General features: G+C 35.6%; 1 protein-coding gene across 1 annotated transcript; it reads left to right on the top strand.

Moving 5' to 3' along the window:
• Positions 1-16067: 16067 nt before the first annotated feature.
• Positions 16068-20446, top strand: LOC115711699 (cytokinin riboside 5'-monophosphate phosphoribohydrolase LOG3). The gene is made up of 7 exons (XM_030640080.2): positions 16068-16515; positions 17124-17221; positions 17441-17471; positions 18230-18329; positions 19626-19696; positions 19785-19928; positions 20025-20446. Exons 1-7 carry the CDS (start codon positions 16396-16398, stop codon positions 20115-20117), a joined length of 657 nt encoding a protein of 218 aa, XP_030495940.1. The 5' UTR covers positions 16068-16395; the 3' UTR covers positions 20118-20446.
• Positions 20447-22568: the final 2122 nt, after the last annotated feature.

The raw sequence follows: 22568 nt of genomic DNA, 5'->3' as shown, positions 1-22568 counted from the left end.
CTAACATACTAAGTTGTGATTTCTACTGAGCCAAACGCCGAGTTCCAAAATACCGGACACCGGAAATGCGAAATATAAAAGCTACTGATGACATAATCATGCATATCTGAATTCCATAAATAACAGTAATAAATTATTTAAATAGCTATAAATAATTCCATGATTAAACATAAACAACTGCTAATTTCCAAATTAACTAAGCGGGCTTTACAACTATTCCCCCCTTAAAAGGATTTCGTCCCCGAAATCTAACCTGAATAACTCTGGATATTGAGCTCTCATATCTGACTCTAGCTCCCAGGTGGCGTCTTCCACCTTCGTTTCTCCAGAGAACCTTGACCAATGCTATGGTCTTAGTCCGACGGACTTTATCCTTTCTATCCCGGATCTGCACTGGCTGTTCCTCATATGACATGTCCGGCCGAGCCGAAGACTCTCATAACTGAGTATATGAGAGGGGTCTGAAACGTATTTTCTCAACATTGAGACATGAAATACGTTGTGCACTGCTGATAAGGCTGGAGGCAATGCTAACCGATATGCCACTTGACCTATCTTCTCGAGAATCTCGAAAGGTCCTGTAAATCTAGGGCATAACTTGCCTCTTTTCCCGAAACGTTTAATCCCCTTCATCGGAGATACCCGTAAAAACACATGGTCCCCTACTCGGAACTCAACATCCCTACGTTTCGGATCTGCGTAACTCTTCTGTCTGCTCTGTGAGGCAAGCATTCTAGCTTTTATCTTTTCTATTGCCTCATTGGTCCGCTGAACTGACTCCGGACCTAGGTATTTCCTCTCCCCTGTCTCATCCCAGTGGATAGGGGATCTACACTTTCTACCGTACAACAGTTCGTAGGGTGCCATCCCTATCGTACTCTGATAACTGTTGTTGTACGAGAATTCTATTAACGGTAGATATTTACTCCATGAACCCTCAAAGTCCATAACACAGGCTCTCAGCATATCCTCCAATATCTGAATTGTCCTTTCGGACTGACCATCTGTCTGAGGATGAAATGCTGTACTGAATTTTAGCTTCGTACCCATTGCCCGTTGCAAACTTTGCCAAAATTTGGAGGTGAATTTCGGATCCCTGTCCGAAACTATAGACTTCGGTACCCCGTGAAGTCTCACTATTTCCCTGACGTACAGTTCTGCCAACTGATCCACTGAAAATGTTGTTCTGACCGGCAGAAAATGAGCAGACTTCGTAAATCGGTCCACCACTACCCAGATGGAATCATACAAACTCGTGGTCCTAGGTAACCCGACCACAAAATCCATCGTAATATCCTCCCATTTCCATTCTGGTAGGGTTAGAGGCTGCAACAACCCTGCTGGTCTCTGGTGTTCAGCCTTGATCTGCTGACACGTGAGGCATCTCGATACGAATTCTACCAAATTCTTCTTCATACCGCTCCACCAGAAGTACGGTTTCAAATCTTGGTACATCTTGGTGGTGCCGGGATGCAGAGAATACGGGGTAGAATGAGCCTCCTCAAAGATCTCGTTTCTCAAGTCCACACTGCTCGGGACACAAACCCTGGCTTTATACAAAAGCATCCCACTATCTGACACTGAAAAGTCTTTGGCTTGACCAGCCAATACCTCATCTCGGATTTTCACCAACTCCGGATCTGTCATCTGAGCGACTTTTATTCTTTCCAACAGATCGGATTGCAGCGTTAAGTTGTGAAGCTGACCTACCACAAACTCAATGCTGGATCTAACCATATCCTCTGCTAGCTGGGGTGAGATCTGAACCATGCTAGCTACTTGCCCGGGACCCTTTCTGCTCAGGGCATCAGCCACTACATTGGCTTTTCCGGGATGATAGAGGATCTCACAATCGTAGTCCTTCACTAATTCCAACCAACGCCTTTGTCTCATGTTCAAATCTTTCTGAGTAAAGAAATACTTGAGACTTTTATGGTCGGTATAGATCTCGCACTTCTCTCCATACAGGTAATGCCGCCAAATCTTCAGTGCAAAAACTACTGCGGCCAATTCTAAATCATGAGTCGGGTATCGCTGTTCATAATCCTTTAACTGACGGGAGGCATAAGCGATAACCCGATCGGCTTGCATCAATACGCACCCCAAACCCTGTTTGGATGCGTCACAATAGACTACGAACTTCTCCTTGTCCGAAGGCAAAGCTAGTACCGGAGCAGTAATCAATCTCTGCTTCAGCTCCTGAAAACTAGCTTCGCATTTATCTGACCAGATAAATCGCTGATTCTTCTTTGTAAGCTCGGTTAGGGGCATTGAAATTTTGGAGAACCCCTCCACGAACCTACGGTAGTACCCAGCTAATCCCAAGAAGCTTCTGATCTCTGTCACTGTCTTCGGTCTCGGCCAATCCCTGACGGATTCAATCTTCCCGGGATCCACCTTGATCCCATCTTTACTCACAATGTGCCCTAGGAAGGACACCTGAGACAACCAGAACTCACATTTCTTGAACTTGGCGTAGAGCTTATGTTCTCGAAGTCGTTGCAGTACCATCTGAAGATGTAACTCATGCTCCTCTTCTGATTGAGAGTACACGAGGATGTCGTCGATAAACACAATCATACAGATATCGAGGAAATCCTTGAACACTCTATTCATCAGGTCCATGAATGCTGCAGGAGCATTGGTTAGTCCGAATGACATAACCAGAAACTCGTAGTGTCCATACCTAGTGCGGAAAGCCGTCTTCGGAATGTCCTCCTTTCGGATCCTCAACTGATGATAACCCGAACGGAGATCAATCTTAGAAAAGACCGTCTTCCCCTGAAGCTGATCGAACAAGTCATCGATCCTAGGTAATGGATATTTATTCTTCACCGTCAACTTGTTCAACTCTCTATAGTCGATGCACATCCTCATAGATCCATCCTTCTTCTTGACGAACAGAACCGGGGCTCCCCAGGGTGATACACTGGGCCGAATGAACCCTATGTCAAGCAACCCTTGGAGCTGAATCTTTAATTCCTTAAGTTCAGCTGGAGCCATCCTATACGGGGCTTTGGAAACCGGATCCACCCCTGGTGCCAAGTCAATCACGAAATCGATCTCCCGCTGAGGTGGTAACCCTGGAAGTTCTTCGGGAAAGACGTCCAAAAATTCCCGAACTACTCTGATGTCCTCTGGCCGAATGGTGTCTGGCCGAGTGGTGTCCACCACCACGGCCAGAAACCCTAAGCACCCACCGTGCAATAATTCTCTCGCTGACATAGCCGAGATCACCGGGATCCGAGATCCCTGAACCGAACCCACAAACACGAACGGTTCTTCACTTTCTGGTTGGAAGACCACCATCTTCCTCTTACAGTCAATGCTCGCCGAATATTTAGATAGGAAATCCATTCCTAAAATAATATCGAATTCGACTAAGCTCATCTCTATCAGATCAGCGCTTAACTCTCTACCATCTATCCTGATCGGCATAGACCTAATCCACCTATTGGAGATAACCAATTCTCCGCTGTGTAATGTGGTTCCAAACCCCGATTCATATCTATCAAAGGGTCTACCCAACTGACTAAAGACTCTGGCCGCCACATAAGAATGTGTAGCCCCGTAATCAAACAAGATCGAATAAAGCGAGTTGTTAATGAAAAGCTGACCTGTAACAACTGATGGGCTGGCATCTGCATCAGCCTGCGTGATAGCGAATACCCTGGCTGGAGTGGGTATCGCTGGAGCTCTCGGTGCCTCTGGCCAGAGCTGGGGACATTCCCTCTTGAAGTGTCCGGGCATGCCACAATGAAAGCATCCCTGCCCCTTGCACTCACCACGATGATGCCTCTTGCAGCTAGGGCACTCGGGATAGGAGAATCGGGTCTCATTACCACCAGGACGACTCCCTCTGTTCTGGTTCCCCCGGAACCTCTTGTTCTGACTCGAGCCGCCGGAAGCAGTGGGTGCCCTCTTCCTCTGATCAATGGCCGAACCACTACTCCCCCTGCTAAAACCTGATGCAGGAGGGGTAGGAGCCCCGCCACCAACCGGAGTACTGACTGAATCTGACATGCACCCCACTGCGCCCTCAGCTCGCAGTGCCTTCTCCACCATCTGAGCATAGGTGGTGCTGTCGTCGGTGGTAATCATCAGGTCATGCCTGATCTTGGGATTCAACCCGTCCAGATACTTCTCCTTTCTGCTGAAGTCGGTCGGCACAATTCCCGAGGCTAACCTCGCCAACCGGTCAAACTGAGTAGTATACTCAGTGACGCTCATGTTCTCCCGCTGGGTCAGGTGAACGAACTCTTTTCTCTTGGCGCTTCTGACCGCCTCATTGTAGTATTTCGCGTTGAAGAGTTCTTGGAACCTTTCCCAAGTCATGGTGGTGACGTCATGAATCTGAGACACCATGTCCCACCATACCAGGGCGTCCTCCTGGAACTGAAATGTGGCGCACACCACTCTGTCATTACCGGTGACACCCATGAACTTCAGAATTCTAGTAATCACCGTCAGCCACTGCTCGGCTTTCGATACATCTGGACCTCCCAGGAATACCGGAGGTGCTTGCTTCCGGAACCGCTCATATAAAGGTTCCAATCTGTGGGCCGCCACCACTATCTCGGCACAGGCGGCGAGGGCGGTGCCACCGGAACTACGGGCACAGGCTGCGGGAGCACCCCGTCGTCTCAACCTTCGAATCTCGAGGTCTTGCTCTTCGATCCGGCTTGCATCTCGCAAACCGCAACTCCCGATTCGGGGCTCCCCGATCGGCAGGGAGCCTGGGCAGCCTGTGGCGGGTTCTCATCACCCCGGCCACGAGCCCTGCTTCGGGGACCTCTGCCTCGGCCCCTAGCAGGTGGGGGAAACTGAGCTCCCTGTCCCTGATTCGACCCTACGGAGTTGCCCTGACTCCTGGTAGTCCGCCTAGCGTCCATCTAGTTAGAACCGCCTGCGAAACCAAGAGTTGGCATATCAGGTCGTATTCAAGGCGAGCTTACTAATGCCGCTTAATTTGGAAATTAGAAACGAAACATGCGCCTATTCTACTATCAGGCTACTAACATGCTTCCTAACAGGCTTTTCTTTCTCATAACTGAATAAAATAAACTACTAAGGCAATAAAGGCTTACTGAACCGTGAACCGAGCTAACCGCTGATGATGATTGTACATGTCGTGACGATCTTCGGAAGACAACCTGGCGGCTCTGATACCAAATTGTAACACCCTAACTATCTTAGGCGTATTACGTGATTTTTAAACATACTGTGCAGCTCGTTGCTAATCAACGAGGTTTATGGAAAAAACGTGATTAATTAAAATTTTGCTTTTTGATTAAACTTGTAAAACATATTATAAAAGACTCGGGATCCCGATTATAAAAAATATTTACAAAAGTTTCACTGTTTAACTTTTTACATCAAAATAAAAGTCGTCTAACGACAATTACAAAAATCTCAGCCTTGCTGTCCCGAGGATCGTACGCTCCAGGCCTAACCGCCCCGACATGTACAATCTCATAAGCTCGCTCACGGTCCATCAGCTATAGCCTTGCCTTTACCTACACATGAGCATAAACTGTGAGTCGACAGACTCAGTAAGAAAAGCATAATAATATCATACATAAAACTGACTGCCGTGTCCAACACGATACTGAGTCCCGCTACTGCCATGTCCAACATGGTACTGAGCACTACTGCCATGTCCAACATGGTACTGAGTTTTGAACGTTCAGGGGACGGTACTATTGACAAGTATCCTCCTGATCGGTCGAACCGGTCATACTCCATTCTTGGTCATACTCCGGCTGTACCGACGGGATAGGTCAATAGCACCGAACCACCAACCAAGTGTCGGCTGATCGGTCGAACCGGTCATACTCCGCCGTCGGTCATACTCCGGCACTCGTACCGACGTGACGGGGTTGGATGGTTCGAAGCCTAAATACATAACTAATGTAATCTAGCAGGCTTCCTACATGCACGCTAAACATGTAATCTACATATGCATACCGTTATACTAATCTTACCCGGATTCCGATTTCGTGTGTGCTTGTCAACCCGACCGGAATCGAAGCCGAGCGGCGGACATCGGCTCCTAAACCATAAAAATCACAACGCTATAAGTGACACGCTAAATCACTTCCCGGGGACTAAAACTCGAAACTAAAAGTTTCCCTATCGATAAAAAGCATGGCAATACCCCTAAAAACCCAAAAACGAGGAAAACTAGGGTTCTGAAAAATCCCCCAACCGGAAGACCGGTTGCCCAACCGGAATTCCGGTTCTGGGAAATTCAGGACCCCCATCCGGAATTCCGGATGCACAACCGGAATTCCGGTTCCTCGCAGGCAGCCAACTAAAAAATCCCATAACTCGACCAATTCAACCCCAATTGGTCCCAAACTTTCCAGACCTGTTCTAAACTATCCCTAGAACAAATCCAAGGCATCAAAACCACCCAGAAACCACATACACAAAAATCACCATTGGAGCTCAAGCTTTGAGTTCCAAACTCAAGCTTGAGCAAAACCACCTAACATGCATCCAAACCTATTTAATTCTACTCAAATAAGCATAATATCACCTCTGAAAACTAACAGAAACTACAGCAACAACACAGAAACATAATCACACTATTTTCCTCCAAAAACCACATTTTTTCAAAGAAAACTCAAACTTTGAACAACCTAGCTACTCATGCTTCAAACAACTCAATTAACATCAAATAATCATGCTTTGAACCTTAGAAAAATAACAAAATCACAGCAGCAACAAATACTAAAATCATCATGCATTTCACTCAATAATCATCATTTTTTTCATAGTTTCAAGGAGAAATCAAGAGAGCTAACCTAGCTTGGGAAAATTCTTAACCTTGGGTGAGAATCCACTTGAAAAATTGAGCAAAACCCAGCTCCAAACACACACATGCACAGCCGAATTTGAGAGGAAAAGGGAGCTTTTCTTTTGAAATTTCTATTTTTCTAACTTAGCATATTTTGCAAAAAGACATAAATGAATCAAGCCACTATTAATAAATTATTTCAGCCATAAAACACTTAAATAAATATTTATTTTTCATTTCATAAAATCACAAAAGACAAAACACTAATGGGGCAAAAAGACCATTTTGCCCCTCCACCATAAAATCATAAAAATCATACTAAAGGGGTATTTTTGGGACATTCTAAATTCCCGGCCATTCCCGACATTCCCAATGTCTAAATCCCGTCCCCAAATACTAACATACTAAGTTGTGATTTCTACTGAGCCAAACGCCGAGTTCCAAAATACCGGACACCGGAAATGCGAAATATAAAAGCTACTGATGACATAATCATGCATATCTGAATTCCATAAATAACAGTAATAAATTATTTAAATAGCTATAAATAATTCCATGATTAAACATAAACAACTGCTAATTTCCAAATTAACTAAGCGGGCTTTACAGTGCGTGTGAGGACAAAGCACGCTGGAAACATTCGTTTTGGTTTTTAGGGTCAGTAGTCAATCCATGAAGCATCCAAAGTGACGTACTCGTGTATAAGAGCCATTATTCCGTGGGTATAAGGACCCAATGGAGGCTTGAAGCGGGTACGTTACAAAAATGGAGGCTTCAAGCAGGGACATTACAAAAATGGAGGCTTCAAGCGGGGACGTTACACTTTGATTTGCGAGGCTAAGGAGACATAATGTAAAACTCTGGGTCACCTGGTTCAAAAGCAACAGTGACTTTGGGTAAAAATACTGGTCTCGCGAGTGGAATAAAAGTTAATATTGTGGGTTCAGGCTAGGTTGCATCTCGAAAAAACGATGTTTTCCCTTAGAAATCTCTTGTAGAAATCGCCTATAAAGACTGGCAATTTCTTCTTGGTTCGACTTAATCAGATGGTCTCTAATTCTGGCATCATTCATTTCTAATTTGGACCGAAGTTGGAAATTTCTGGGTTTGAATGGGAGAGCTAATTTTTTAGGATATTCTGTCTCTAAGAATTCTGGAGAATAAACTTCTGAGCCAGATTGGGACATTTCTACAAAAAAGAACAATCGCAATTCCTGGATGAAATTTAATAAATCAGAGGCTTAAAGAATATGATAAACCTAAATTATGCCTAAACCCTTAAAGTTACCCAGAAAATGTAAACCCGAATCGCCAAACCAAATGGAGTGACAAGATGTAAGATAATCATAACCAAGAAAAATAAAAAAAAAAAAAAAGGAGAAGGATTAGACACTTACTGTATGAAGTCGAGTAGTCGAGTGGTGGAGAATTCTACAAACGGAGACGGGATGAACGGCGTGATGAGTTTTTTGAACACCTGAAGTCGAAAAGCAAATCTGAGTAAATTCGTAGGAAGAATGTGAAAGACAAGGAGGGCATGCACGATTTCCAAAAGCTGTGAGGAAATTTTTTCAAAAAGCTTGAGTTTTTTGAAAAGGTAAAAATGGTGAAAAATGGATCCTTTCCCGTTTTATACTTTGAACTTAGTAACCGTCAGATCAAAACGTAGAAGATCCAATGAATGAAAATGGAAGAGAAGTGGAAAGGATGGCTCATTAATGCTAATGATATCCCTCTAAACCACAAAACCGCCAAAATCAAAGGCATGCATGTTTTCAAAATGGATTATGACAAATATACCCTTGATAATCATTTAAAAAGCACTTTCATTGAAAAGGACTTTTTAAGGGGCAATTGTTATACCTGAAATTCGCCTGGTACTTCAGAAGGTGAGACGTGTCAATCTCAGGGAATATGAATCAACGAATTTATTGATAATTATATCAATAATTATTAAATGGAATAACTCATTAAATGCAAAATCAATAAAGTATATTTATGAATCGCATACTACATAGTCTTTAGCGAGACAAGGATGTACAAACTATTGATTCACGTATTGACGAGAAACCATTTCGCATCAAAAGGCATAATCCCAATAAGGACATAGATAACGCATGGTGAGACATCCTTCTCGCTATGTATGAGGAGGCATTGATGAGGCGAGTCAGTTATTAAAAAACTTAGTGTATAATATACATTATAGTAACTAAGTGTAATAACTTGAAGGACATGATTGTCCAGTCTGCAATGCCTTATTGTCAAAGAGCAGTTCTTAAGTTTGCTTAGTACACTGGTGGTCATGCCATTGCTGGAAGACTTATGAATACACCAAGCTTTTCATGTACCAAGTGAGGCGCCTCAGCGAGATACGTTTCACAGCGTGTTAATCCACATCAACATTGAACCTTTAAAAGCGGTTTAAATCACAGTTGTGTGATCTTCAAATAATAACTGCATTTATTTACGTGGAGCATAATGACAGCCCACAATTTCGAGGAATATTGTTACGGGATTTGAACTTAAATGTAATTAACTGCCAACCTATATTACTATAAATAGGGGTAGATTATACGAAAAAGGGGACAAAAAATCTTATAGAGAAAAAGAAATACACTGATTGTAAAGAACCCTAGTTCTGTACCGAAAAAATCTGAATAAGATTGACTCGTGGACTATGCAGAGTTCACTGCAAAACCGCGTAAAAACTTGGTGTTATTTTTGCTTCTATTATTTTTCTTAGATTTCTATAATTTCTGTGAAATCTATTACGAAAATTGGCTCATAATCATTAACGAAAATCTCGTGAACACAACCTAAAATAACTTTTTAAAATTTAAAATGAAAAATAATTTTAAAATATCTAGGTTTATTTGAATTATTTTTATCAAATTAAATTAAATATCTAATAAGATAAATTATTTGAAAATAACCAAATAGATATTTTCAATATCATTTTCTAGTCTTATAATTAAACAAAATTAAAATAATAAAATAAACTAATTTTAAAATAAATATAGTTAGGCAATTATTATTTTAAGAATAAAATAATAAACAAATAATAATTACCCTAATTATCTGTCAAAATATCTCAAATTAAGCCTTTTTAAAATTTCTACAAAAATATCTACCTAATTATATGTCAAAATATCTCAAACTAAGCCTTTTGAAAATTTCTACAAAAATATCTAGTTTATTTAAATACTTAAAATACTATTTATAAATATCTGATAAGTAAAATGATGTAAAATATTATTTTCTAACTTATAATTTATAAACAATTAAATATTTAACAGAATAACTAATTTTTGAATTTGAAAATACTATGGTTAGAATGTCTATAAAAATATCTAGGTTAATATCAAATTTATTAATTATTTAATTTATCCTATAAGATAATTTTAATATAATATTTTAAATTAAAAGGATAATGCTATCTTTTAATTTAAAATATAGCCAATATTAAAATATCTGATCTTATAATTGAATAATATATAAATATTAAAGAAATTAACAAATTTTTAAAATCTGACCATAACTTAAAAAATAAAATAATCAATTTTTTAAATTTAAACCTCCAAATATCATAAATTAATAATAATCTATTAAAAAATTAAATATTACTAATTTACAACATTGATATTTATGTTTAAATATCAAACATTATATTTTATTTTGATTTTTACGGTTTGAAATTGGGAAAATTCGAAATTTGTAGAAAAAATCTACAAAAATCAGATTTTGGTGTTGGCTGCCCAGAAGGCTGCACGTGCAGCCCAGATAGGCTGCACGCAGCCCTATGCGCGCGCGGAGGTGGGAGCCTGCAGCCTCCCTAACTGGGGAACCTCGGTCAGCTATAGGGTTTGGGCGCGGGGTGGAGTGTTTGAAGGAGGGGTGAGCGAGTGCTTCTAATAGGGATTTTGTCCCCCATACGCGCGTGCGGAAGCCTCCTTGTTCGAGATGCTAGTGCGAGTGAGCACCCATCTCGACACCACATGGACCTAAAACTTCAAACCTTCATAACGTTCTCGTTTTTCATCAGAATTGAGTTCCGTAACAACAAAAATTGCTTTTTTCACAAGGAATCCAAATAAATTATTTTTAGAATGAAAATAAAATAATTTTGATGGAAAAATTTCGTAAATCACATACAATGATCAAATAACACATAAACCAACATGAATACATCCAAATCAACACAAACAACATATTCATCGTTTTAAATTCATATTACATGAAAGTAAATCATCACCATAGCTCTGAGGCGAGTTATTGAGAATATTTTACCAGGATCTAAATTTACTAACATTAACATAGTTAATATGAATATCTCTAAAACAATGAAATTAAACACATAAGAGTTTAAAAAAAATCTTACATTGGTTGCAACGGAATATAATGACTCCTTCTGTTCAAGATCTCTAGCCCTTAATTCCTTTATGTAGCAGAGCATTATCAAGATCTGAACCTGGATCTCTTTCTCTCCTTCAGGTTTGGTTACTACTGTCTTACTCACTATGATTGAGTACTTGACTTGCTATGTGTTGGCATGGCACTCTTGCACTAAGGGTTTGAATATAGTGAAGAACAATGAAGGAGGTTTGAAATCAAAATGAAAACTAGGTTTGATTTGGTTGAAGGCATCAAGTGGATGAGTGAGAGCATCAGGTTCTTTTTATAGTGTTTCAACTAGGGCTTAGGGCTGAATTAGATGGATTAAAAAAGAATAAAATATTGAACAAAAATAACATAATGGCTGTACATGGAAAGGACCAATCTCTAGTTACAATTTTGCCACTTTTTTTCAACCACTTATTCATCTTTCAATAATACCATATTTTCTAATTTAATCCTATAAATGCCAAAACTTTTTATTTAATAATTATAATAAATTATCAAATAAAATTTCCATTTATATTATTTATTAGTTAGTCCATACAAAATCTCTTAATTAATAAATAGACCCGAAAACCTCTTTTCTTCACAATTAAGCCCTTGCTTAGTGAAAATTCATAAATAAGACATAGTCTAATTTTAGAATTATAATTGATTAATTAAAATAAATTGACTGAGTCTGCAAGAAGTATTATCTCAACTAGTGAGGGGACCATGGGCCTAGATAACTGAGCTTTCAATAAGTAGAACTAGAATTTACTAATTAAATTCTCTAACTTATTAATTCCGCCTTGTGCTACTATATATTTTTGAATTGAATAGCACTCTCAATTATATAAAACGCTCTATATGTACCATGACATAGATACGTTATGATTATTCATTTTTATAGATAGTCAAAGATCCTCTATAGATGATCTACATTGAATATGGATAAATTTACCGTTCTACCCTTCAATGTATATTATCCTTAAAACACTAAACTAATATAATTACTGAAATGCGACCGCAATCATTTATCTCTATTCAACCAAGCTCTTAGGAAATCATCATTTCACTTCTAAATACTTATAGAAACTATAGATTCTATATCTATGATCAGCGCTCCCACTCAATTGAACTACCATGTTCCCAAGATGTAAATATTCGCCAGAACCATAGGTTAGCATCCACGAACAACTTAAAGAACATAAATAATACAACTAAGCTGAACCTAAGCATATCAGGATTAAGATCCATAGACCTAAGATCAACCATTGATATTGACTTAAAAAGATATAACGGTAAGTTTATGATATATTTTCCAAGATCAATATCGGTCCCTTCCAATCTATACTCCATATATCCGATACTGGTAAACTTTGCCAATGCCCTGAAAAGGGAACACTTATTCAAGGTGTAAGTATACCTTATCGATGATTATCATTTTAGTCTAAATCTAGTGAACCGACAAATCATGGGAATTAAACTTTTAAACATATAATCATGATTATATTCTACTGTGCTGACGATACTATAATCATGAATAAATATATATTCAGATATGTTCTGCACTTAATAGAATTTATACATTAAGTATAATCATGAAATAAATCATGTGAACCATGCAACATAGATGGTTTCTGAACTTTATTAATTTGTAAATCTGATTATATTAAAATGGGTTTTATTTAGGACACAAAATCCAACACTGTGAAGCTCCGTCCACCATGAACCCAAAGCTTCATTCACCATGAAGCTCCGTCCACCTGAGAATAAAGACGAGAGACATCATAATTACAAAAGAAAAAAAAAAAATAAGATGTTGGCGGAAGAGAATGATAGAGACATGGAGGTGGGCAGAAGAGAGAGAGAGAGTGTTTGAAAGAAAAAAATGTTACCCTAATAAATGAAACCCTAAAACCTAAATTTACCTTTTATATGTGTCTTAAAGGCCCATCAACTTACCGTGTGAAAAGGTCCAAATATACGGGGACCTTTTATCTCGGTTCTTTGCTGAAAACTGGGATAAAAAGTCCGGCTTAAAATGCTAAGGGTGTGTTTGAAAAATGCATAAAAATAGCCCTTCCAATACTATTTTTTGTTCATTTGCCAAACAAGGTTCTTGTTCCAAACTTTTCTTTAAGGCTCCAAATGTAAAAGTAGAACAAAAAGTTACAAGATATCTTTTATCACAGTTTTTATTTTTTTTTATTCAAGTGTAAGAATGGGATTAAAAGTCTTCTTTTGTTGTAGTGATGAGAAGTTTTTATTCTAATGAATTGAGAGTGTGTATATTACCCCATTGAAAATGGTGCATATGTTGTTTGATCTTTTGGATATTTGAGGTTTAACCTCATCATTAATAAAACTGATATGTTTTTATTTAAAAAAAAATAGCTATTTATATATATATTTATTGTTTTACAAAATAAATTGGTAAAATTATTATTCGTTTTTATTTTTAATATAAATACTAATTAATGTAAATAAAGTAAAATTTTTTATCTAAGGATACACATAAAACAAAGTAAATTATATTCTAATTGAGAGTTTATAACTAAATAAAGGTACATTGAGAAGAAAAATCAAAACATCAAAATGTGTCAAATGTAATAACAATACCAATAAATAATCCTTTATACTATATTATAATAAAAGTTTTGTTAAATAAATGTAATATTTATACATATATTACAATTTGGAATAAAAATTATTAATTTTACATAAATGAATTTATAAACTATATTTATTTTTATTAGATATAATTGATATATTGCAACAAAATTATTATTGAATAAATATAATATTTATACATTTATTATTATGAATTCTACATAAACAAATTTATAAATTATATACATATTTTTATTAAGATATAATTATTCTTATAGAGGTATACTTGACTTAAAAAATGTAAAACTAATTACAATTTAGAAATTAAATGTTGAGTTAATTTTTTTTTTTTTAAATAAATTAGAGATTATTTTTAAATAAAGTATTCTTATAAAGATGTTATATGATAAACTTATTTTTTTGGTGTCAAATATAACATATATTTACATATCCATGTAAGAGATGGTCTAATGTAATTCAATCAACATAAATGGAAGTAGGGCCGATTGTGAGGATAGGTGAGCTAGGTGTGTGTCTTGGGCCCCTGAACGCTCAGTACTTTGAAATTGTGAAAAAAAATATTAATATATAGATAAAATATTAAATAAGAAAAAATATAATTAAAATTATTTTGTGTAGTGGTAAAAGATCTTACTTTATATTAAGAGACCAAGGGATCAATTTCTCACCTTTACTTTTGTATTTTATTTAAATATTTAATGTGAAGTTATGAAGGATTGAACCTTAGAGAGTTTTTAAAAACTTTACCTACACTAAAATACTAAAACTATCATTTTGATAATAGTTAAACTATATATATATATATAAAGGTTTTAAAATTAATTTTCGCCTTAAGTCTCATATATCTTAAGACCGGCCGAAATAATTATGATCAAGCACACAATCGAAGACCGTTTACAAATTTTAATTTTTAGACAATCGAATTCTTTGTTTTACCATATAATTAATAAAATTATTTTAGACTTCTCTATAGATATATGATGATAAGTAAATTATAGATATGTAAATGTTTTTGTTTGTGGAAAGTGGGGGTGGTGGAAATGAATTTAGTTCGGAATGAAATTGAATGGGGTTGGGGACAGCATGCTTGGAGAATATGGGGAAAGGGATCAAGAGAAGGGGGTTAGCGTGTGAAATAGAAATGAAATGTTTCCTATGCATAGAACAACAGTGTCGAGAGAAGGAAGGTGGATGAGGGCACAACCTCATAACACCATAACCCACCTCCCCACTTACTATCTTTTTATTCAATCATCAATGCACAACGCTCTATATAACACCACACACACATCCCTACCCTGACCAACTTCTCTATTTACCCATACTTTTTCATTTTAATCTATATTGCCCATTTTCAATTTTCAACAATATTGATTAAACTACTATTACCCCATCTCACAATGTCCATTTCTAACCTTTTCTACTTGTTTTGTTTATTATTATTATAATTTTTAAAATGCCCTTTTGTCTTTATCTGCCCTACTAAAACTTATGAAATTGTGTCCACTATTTTTATTATATCCAAGGATATAATCTCCAAACTTTTTGAGTCTTCTTCATTTCATGCAATAGGGAGAGAATCTCAACTGTCTACAAATTTTAATTGGTACTTTTTTTTTTTAATATATATATTATATATATAAGCGTTTTATGTTTTGGTAGCTGAAAAGTGCTTCAGCAATTATATTGTTTAACCAGCCTAGCCAACTTATGGTGGTTCCTTCCTGTATATAATAGCTCTTATAAAGGTCAATCTTCTAATTATTTATTTTTGGGATTTTCACACACTAAAAAAACAGAGTAAAAAGACAGTGAGATATGTAGCCATATCTATTATTATTTATATATTTGTCACTGTCACACTCGCACACTCTCACACAAGAGAAGTTGATTCAAACTTACTTATTTGATTCAACATCCTCTAATATCTTATATGACTATAAAAGGGAAAGATAAAAGTCACAGAGTGCCATAAGAAAGGGAAACAAATATATATACAAGAGTAGTTTAAGATAAATGTAGCTATTTTCAAAGAAATTCAATTTTGAAACAAAACATTTTCTTTTTCATTTTAAATATTTTGTGGTCAGCAAAACAGCTGTGGCTCCAAGAATCAGCTATAAAAAAAAATAAAAATAATTTTATATTATCAATATAGTTGAAATGGAGAAGAGGGAGGAAAACTAAGAAATAAGAAAGTGGTCCACGCGTGTCAATGTTAATCGTGTGTGTATGAATTGGGAGGGCAAAGCGTGCTAACTGCTGAGCCATTCTCACGTGTGATGAGGTCTATAAATACCCAACATTTATATGTGTGAGTATACATATATAGAGCAGAGGACGCACTAAAGAGAAGCTTGTGTAGTGCTCAAGCAAGGGAAAAAAAAAAGAAAGAAAAGGGGTATTCAGTTTATTCTTGTGTTTTTCTTTGTAAAGTTTTAAGGAACAAATAGACAAGAGAGGGAGGTGAGTGAGATATTCTTTGATTTGAAATAACCAAAGAAGAAAAAAAAAAGGAATCAGTATTATAAAGTCTTAAGGGAAAGAAATAAAGATAGTAAAAATATAATTTGGTGAGATCAATGGAGATAGAGACAGAAATGAAACAGTCCAGGTTTGGAAGAATTTGTGTGTTTTGTGGGAGTAGCCAAGGGAAGAAAACTAGCTACCAAGATGCTGCCATTGAGCTTGGCAAAGAGCTGGTATAGAATACATTTCTTCTTTTATTATTGCTATTTTTTTTATCATTATTTGTTTTTTCTTATTTGGGTTCTCTTTACTATGGTAGTTGAGCCATTTTTCGCTCGTGGTACTTATAAAGTTTTCATCTTTCTGTGTTGGTTTTCTTCAAAATCGATTTTGATCGTTGTTTTAACCTCCTTTTCTTGTGTTCTTATACATATGAAATGGGGTTTTCTTAACAATTTCTTATGTATTTTCTTTGGCATTGTGTTTGCCACTTGTTTGTAACTTTGTTTCATGGCTATTATTTGAAACTTCTCACAGAACCTCTCTCTGTCTCTCTGTTTTCTTATGTAACTTTCAAATTTGAAGACTGTTTTTATGCACATTACGGAATTTAATCGGTTTTATTGTAACCTCAAGTATTTTATATTATGAATCCAAAAAGAAAGAGCTAGCTTTACTATGACGTACTATGTTGTAAAATAACACTGCAAAGTCCTTTCCTTCTTGTTTTTCCCATATGGATTTTTATCTCAACTACATGTTTGAATCAAACCCACTTGACAAAAACTCACACTCTTCTCATTTACAGTTGTTTAGTTAATTTTATTTTTGTCTATTGAAGGTTTCAAGGAATATTGATTTGGTTTATGGAGGCGGTAGCATTGGTCTGATGGGCTTGGTTTCACAAGCGGTTCATGATGGTGGCAGGCATGTTATTGGGTGAGTCTTTAGTTTCATTCCCTTCTCCAGTCTCAAAATATAATATATAATACATTTATATGTATGTATGTATATATAACCAAGTGACAAACATATTTAGAAATAAAATCATTAAAATAGGTAATTTCGAGATACTGGTTTTTGTTCTTCATTATAACAACTGATTTTGTCATGTTACTGTCCCTCTCTCTCTCTCTCTCTCTCTCTCTCTCTCTACAGAGTTATTCCCAAGACGCTCATGCCTCGAGAGGTATGTCTGCAAGCCTCTCAACTTTTCTTATTGGAAAATTTATAAAATACATATACATGTAGTCATAAACATATCTATATATTTGACCACGTATTCAGTTATGTATTTGTGCTTGTATTCCTTTCTTTCAACCTCATTCTTTCCTTGTTTCTTTTCAAACACTTTGTTTTCTTCACTTTTGGCTTTTTGTTTTGTTTTTCTCTTAGTTGCTTTATTATGAATATTTTCACTCTAGTCTTGTTATAGTTGAATTTTCTTAATTGTAATTTTTTCTTAATTATAAATACTTTCCTTTTGAAATCATTATATATGTTCTACTTGTTTGTATCAAATTTATGTTTCAAAGGATATGGTTGGCTGGTCCCTTGGTGGCCTTATCCATAATAACACTTGATACTCGAGTGTAGCTGGCACCACCTATCATCATGTTGTTCTGGGTTCTGCTAGTTACTCTGTTTTCTTTTTCACTGCAGCAACCTCATATGATCACTTGACCCAAAAAGTTTTTCTTTTCCTTTTTTGTGATTTTCTTCATTGGCTTTTTCTATATATTCTTATTATATCATCTGCTATGCTACAAAATTACTGGCTGGGGTATAACCGGACTGAAAACTTTGGATTAAGTCCACCACTTCTGCAATACTCATCATTACTTTCCTGCATAAAGCTCCAAAACTGACTCTCTCTCTCTCTCTGTCCATTTTTTTTTTAAATTTTAATTTCTTTAATATCTTATGTGTTTTCGGTCACTTTTGCAGTTAACTGGTGAAACGGTAGGAGAGGTGAAGGCAGTTGCAGACATGCACCAAAGGAAGGCTGAGATGGCTAGGCATTCAGATGCCTTTATTGCCTTACCTGGTTAGTAAGAGTTTTGGATAACTTTCTCTCCCTTATATAACTTTACATATGTTATTCTACAATAAATTTGTACACCATTCTTTTATAAAGTTAACGAGAAAGAGTATGTCTCTTGGAAACTTTTGTTTTATTGTGCTAAGTAATATTATATTTTTAAGTTTGTAGTTATCATTAAGTCAAAACAACTTTATCCACCATAAAAAAAAGCAATTTCTTTTTTAAATAATAATAATAATTTTCTTGAAGCTTTCTTTCAAATCTTAATTATGTCAAGTGATCAACGTTGTAAGTACCTAAAAAGAAAATTCTATACAAAAAGCAGTATATGTAGGAGAATTAGTCAAGTCAATGTCAATATATGGTGATAGTCCTCTTCTGTGTGGTCCTTTTTTTATATGCAGAATAGTCTTATGTGATTAGAAAAATATCCCAAACTCAAATGTGAGTCCACAAAATACTAACTTGAGTCAAGAGTAGGAAGAACCCAACTACTAACCGCACAGTTCATTACCCGAGAACATTTAACACTAAACCTTTTTATAGCTTGAGGAATAATGTTGCTGCAATTACTTATATTGTCCATGATCTTTTAGTATTTTGCCAATTTTTCTTCATAAAATAGGAACAAAGGACATTCATATTGTTCATTATATTCACCGAATAGCTTTTTCTGTTTGGCTTGGTTTGGCAGCACCACCTAACCTAACATGGAAGAATATTCAACTCATTCAACATTCTTGTCATGTATTTAGTAGTTTTCCAGAATGAGTAGTAAAAAGGTTGATTAAAGGGGCAAAACTGCCAGTCTATTTTTATGATGGGACATCTCCTTATGTATTGGGTGGTAGTGACTGCAGTTCTTGACCTTGGGTGGAGAAACTAAGTACATGACACCCCATGTTACCATCTCATTACTAAGACATACTAAATCAATATAATGATGCATGTTATTAAGAATTAGCTACGTGTATCCACTTTTACTTTTTGATAAGTAACAAAGATTCTACATTGGTTGCTGAAAATTTGAATGGAAACATATGTGTGTTTGTGGACTCTAGAGAGATAGACATAATAGACATGACAAAACTCAAAGGTTAGGACATTGGAGAAAGGGAACATGTGATAAAAGTGCTCTTGTAGTGGGGTCAGAGTATACAAAGCACCAAAGTTGGATGAAACAGAAAGTCAAGCAAATGCATTGAGTCTTTTGAACTGAATTGTCTGAGTCGAAATTTAATAAAATTTGACCAACTTATTAAGAATAATGAAAGCTGAAATGTTCTTTTTCATATGCAGGTGGTTATGGGACTCTTGAAGAGTTACTTGAAGTTATAACATGGGCTCAACTTGGAATCCATGATAAACCGGTAGGTTTCTTCTTCATGTTTATGGTGATCAATTCTGTTTTTAAAGTTTATCTACTTCATTACTAACAATGTTTATAATAATTTCCAGGTGGGACTGCTGAATGTTGATGGATATTACAACTCTTTGCTATCGTTTATCGATAAGGCAGTGGAAGAAGGATTCATTAGTCCAAGTGCTCGTCACATAATTGTATCAGCACCCACTGCAAGGGAGTTAGTGAAGAATTTAGAGGTAGTTTAAACTCTACAGTAATATATCATACTAACATTTCTGATCTATTTATGGGTTTTACATTGCTCAATGTTTTTGTATTTTCATTTTCGATAGGAATATGTGCCCTGCCATGAAAGTGTTGCTTCAAAGTTGAGCTGGGAAACAGAGCAGCTTGGCTACCCTCAAACATATGCTATCTCTAGGTGATATAAGAAGGAAGGCTTGCCAGGGTTGAATTCAAGTTGGGGTTTGGGAAGTTGGAGCAGTTAATTTGGAGAATTATTAACTATCATGTGTTTGTGGGGAATGGAGGGTTTTTCTTTTTTTCTTTTTTTTTTCTTCTCTTTTTCTTTTTTTCCCTTGTAAATTACTGAAATTAACCTACTACAATATGTGAAAGCTTCAACATTCCCCTTTTGTGGAAGAACTTTGGTATGTTTTTGATAGTTGTAAGTACCAGAGAATCAGAGATTGCTGAATTTATCCCTGAAAAAATGTCAACTAATTTATAACAGTTATTATCTACTTTCCTCTAATTTTTTTTTCATAACGTTATGTTTTTCTCCCAATGAACAAAAAAAGCATTATACCCAACTTTTCTTCATATAACAAGAACAGTTCAAGGATCTAATTATGGCTCGAATGATATCTACCTGTATATGATTGTTACCTAGAAGAAGAGTTTGGCATCAAATTGTATAGCACTATTCATAAAATGAACAATAATAAACATACGTAAATGCAGTTTGGAGTTTTTGAGTGTCAGATAGAAAAAGACAGCAGTCAACTACTAACTAATGCTCTTTCACAGAGACAATGTTACCCCATGTCTTCAAGTAGTCTCCCACTTCATCGAAAAGGAATTTTAACATGTCGAGACAACAAAAAAAGAAAATGAACTTAATTTAACTATACCTAACTATAACAACTTCACTTATTATAGATCCTAATTATAACAACATCAATTATTATAGATTTTTTGGTAACCATCCAACAATTAATTCCCACTAAATATCTCTTGAGCTAAGCCTTTGATCGGAAGTGTTGAACATGTCCATCTTCCATTCAAGTTCTTATACCATTAAACAAAATTACATTGAATTTGATTTGAGACGTGGGGATTCTACCAATCTTTTTTGTTCCTGAAAATCAAAAAGAAAAACAACTAAAACCGCACAAAAGCAAACAACTGAGACAAGTGGATATTGATTGAACTGCAAAAGGGTTGGGTCCTCATCAGAATGGGACAATGGGGGAAGGGGGTGGAGAGGTGTTGCCTTGTATACCGTCCAACAAAAGGGACAATGCCACGTGTCAAGGAAGGGCCATGTCAGAGAGGAAACCAAAAAAAAAAAAGTAAAGGGTTATTACTGTCGTGGACATTTAGGACAAAAACATAATTTATAATAGCTTAGCTTATTTCTTGGTCCCAAAAAACAAACTCTCTTTCATTATAGTTGATTTGAACCAGTACTCCACACAGGTCTAGAATATCAAAAACCTTACAAAGAAAGAACACTTTGTGTTTTAGATCCGATCAGATCAGATTGGTCATAATGTGAACAGCTAGCTATTATAGGAGGCTGTGTTTTTTATATGATGTAAACGGTTTTGAAAGAAGATCGCCAAAAGGAATAAAGAGCTACAATTTCTTTTTCATTGTCAAAAAGTTTTAAATCACTTTTACTGATGTTGTAGACAGAAGACATAAGAATTTGAGAAAGAAAATAGCCCAAGAATAAAGAAAAAGAAAATCAATCCCTAACAGAAAACAATAATGTTTTTATATGCATTAAAACGTAAATATTATTTTGGATCTTCTATTTTGCAAAAGTTATTAATTTGATTTTCTATTTTGTTAAATGATAAAATAAATCCTATATTTTCTAAAATGGTAAAACTAGAACACTAAACTCAAATTTTAACAATTTTATTTTTTAATATAACACACTTTAAGATAATTTCTAACACGAACATATATAGGAAATGTATCTAGTTTTGTCATAATATTTTTAGATTAAATTATTATTAAGTTTTATTTTAACAAAAAAAATTAGTTTAGGATCCTATTTGTACAATTTTAAAAAATATAGAGTTTATTTTATCATTTAATAAAATACATAATTTAATTAATAATTTTAACAAAACAGAGAGTCTAAAATAATATTTAAGGTGCATTAAAATATTGAATTAATGTTTTTAACAATTGGTATTTAATTAGGAACACTTTTATTATTTATGTACTCACAACAAATTTAATGTGCTATAATGTGATGAAGGCATAAAATAACAGAGATAGACATGTGACGATGTACAATAGGTTCTTTTAGCAACAAAATATTCAAAAAGTTTTTAGAATAAGTCTCATAAATAATACTACTACTAATAATAATAATATTTTATTTGTGAAAGCATAATAATATTTATAAGGGACATAAATTTAAAGATTTTTTGTTATATGATAAAATAGACCCTCTGTTTTGTAAACGACATAAACCCAATGATTTTCTTAGTGGTATAAGTACCAAATGTTTATAAAACTGTAATTTTTCTCTATTTTCATCAATATAAGCTCTGTTTTAAATTTATTTAAAAAAAATTTGAAAGCAAGTGATACTACATATTTTCGTCCAAACTAAATAATCTAGAATTTGGGTC

This window comes from Cannabis sativa, chromosome 3 (assembly GCF_029168945.1).
Source record: "Cannabis sativa cultivar Pink pepper isolate KNU-18-1 chromosome 3, ASM2916894v1, whole genome shotgun sequence".
Taxonomy (NCBI): domain Eukaryota; kingdom Viridiplantae; phylum Streptophyta; class Magnoliopsida; order Rosales; family Cannabaceae; genus Cannabis; species Cannabis sativa.
Note: the sequence above shows the minus strand (reverse complement) of the source record. Positions and strands in the feature narration are given on the sequence as shown.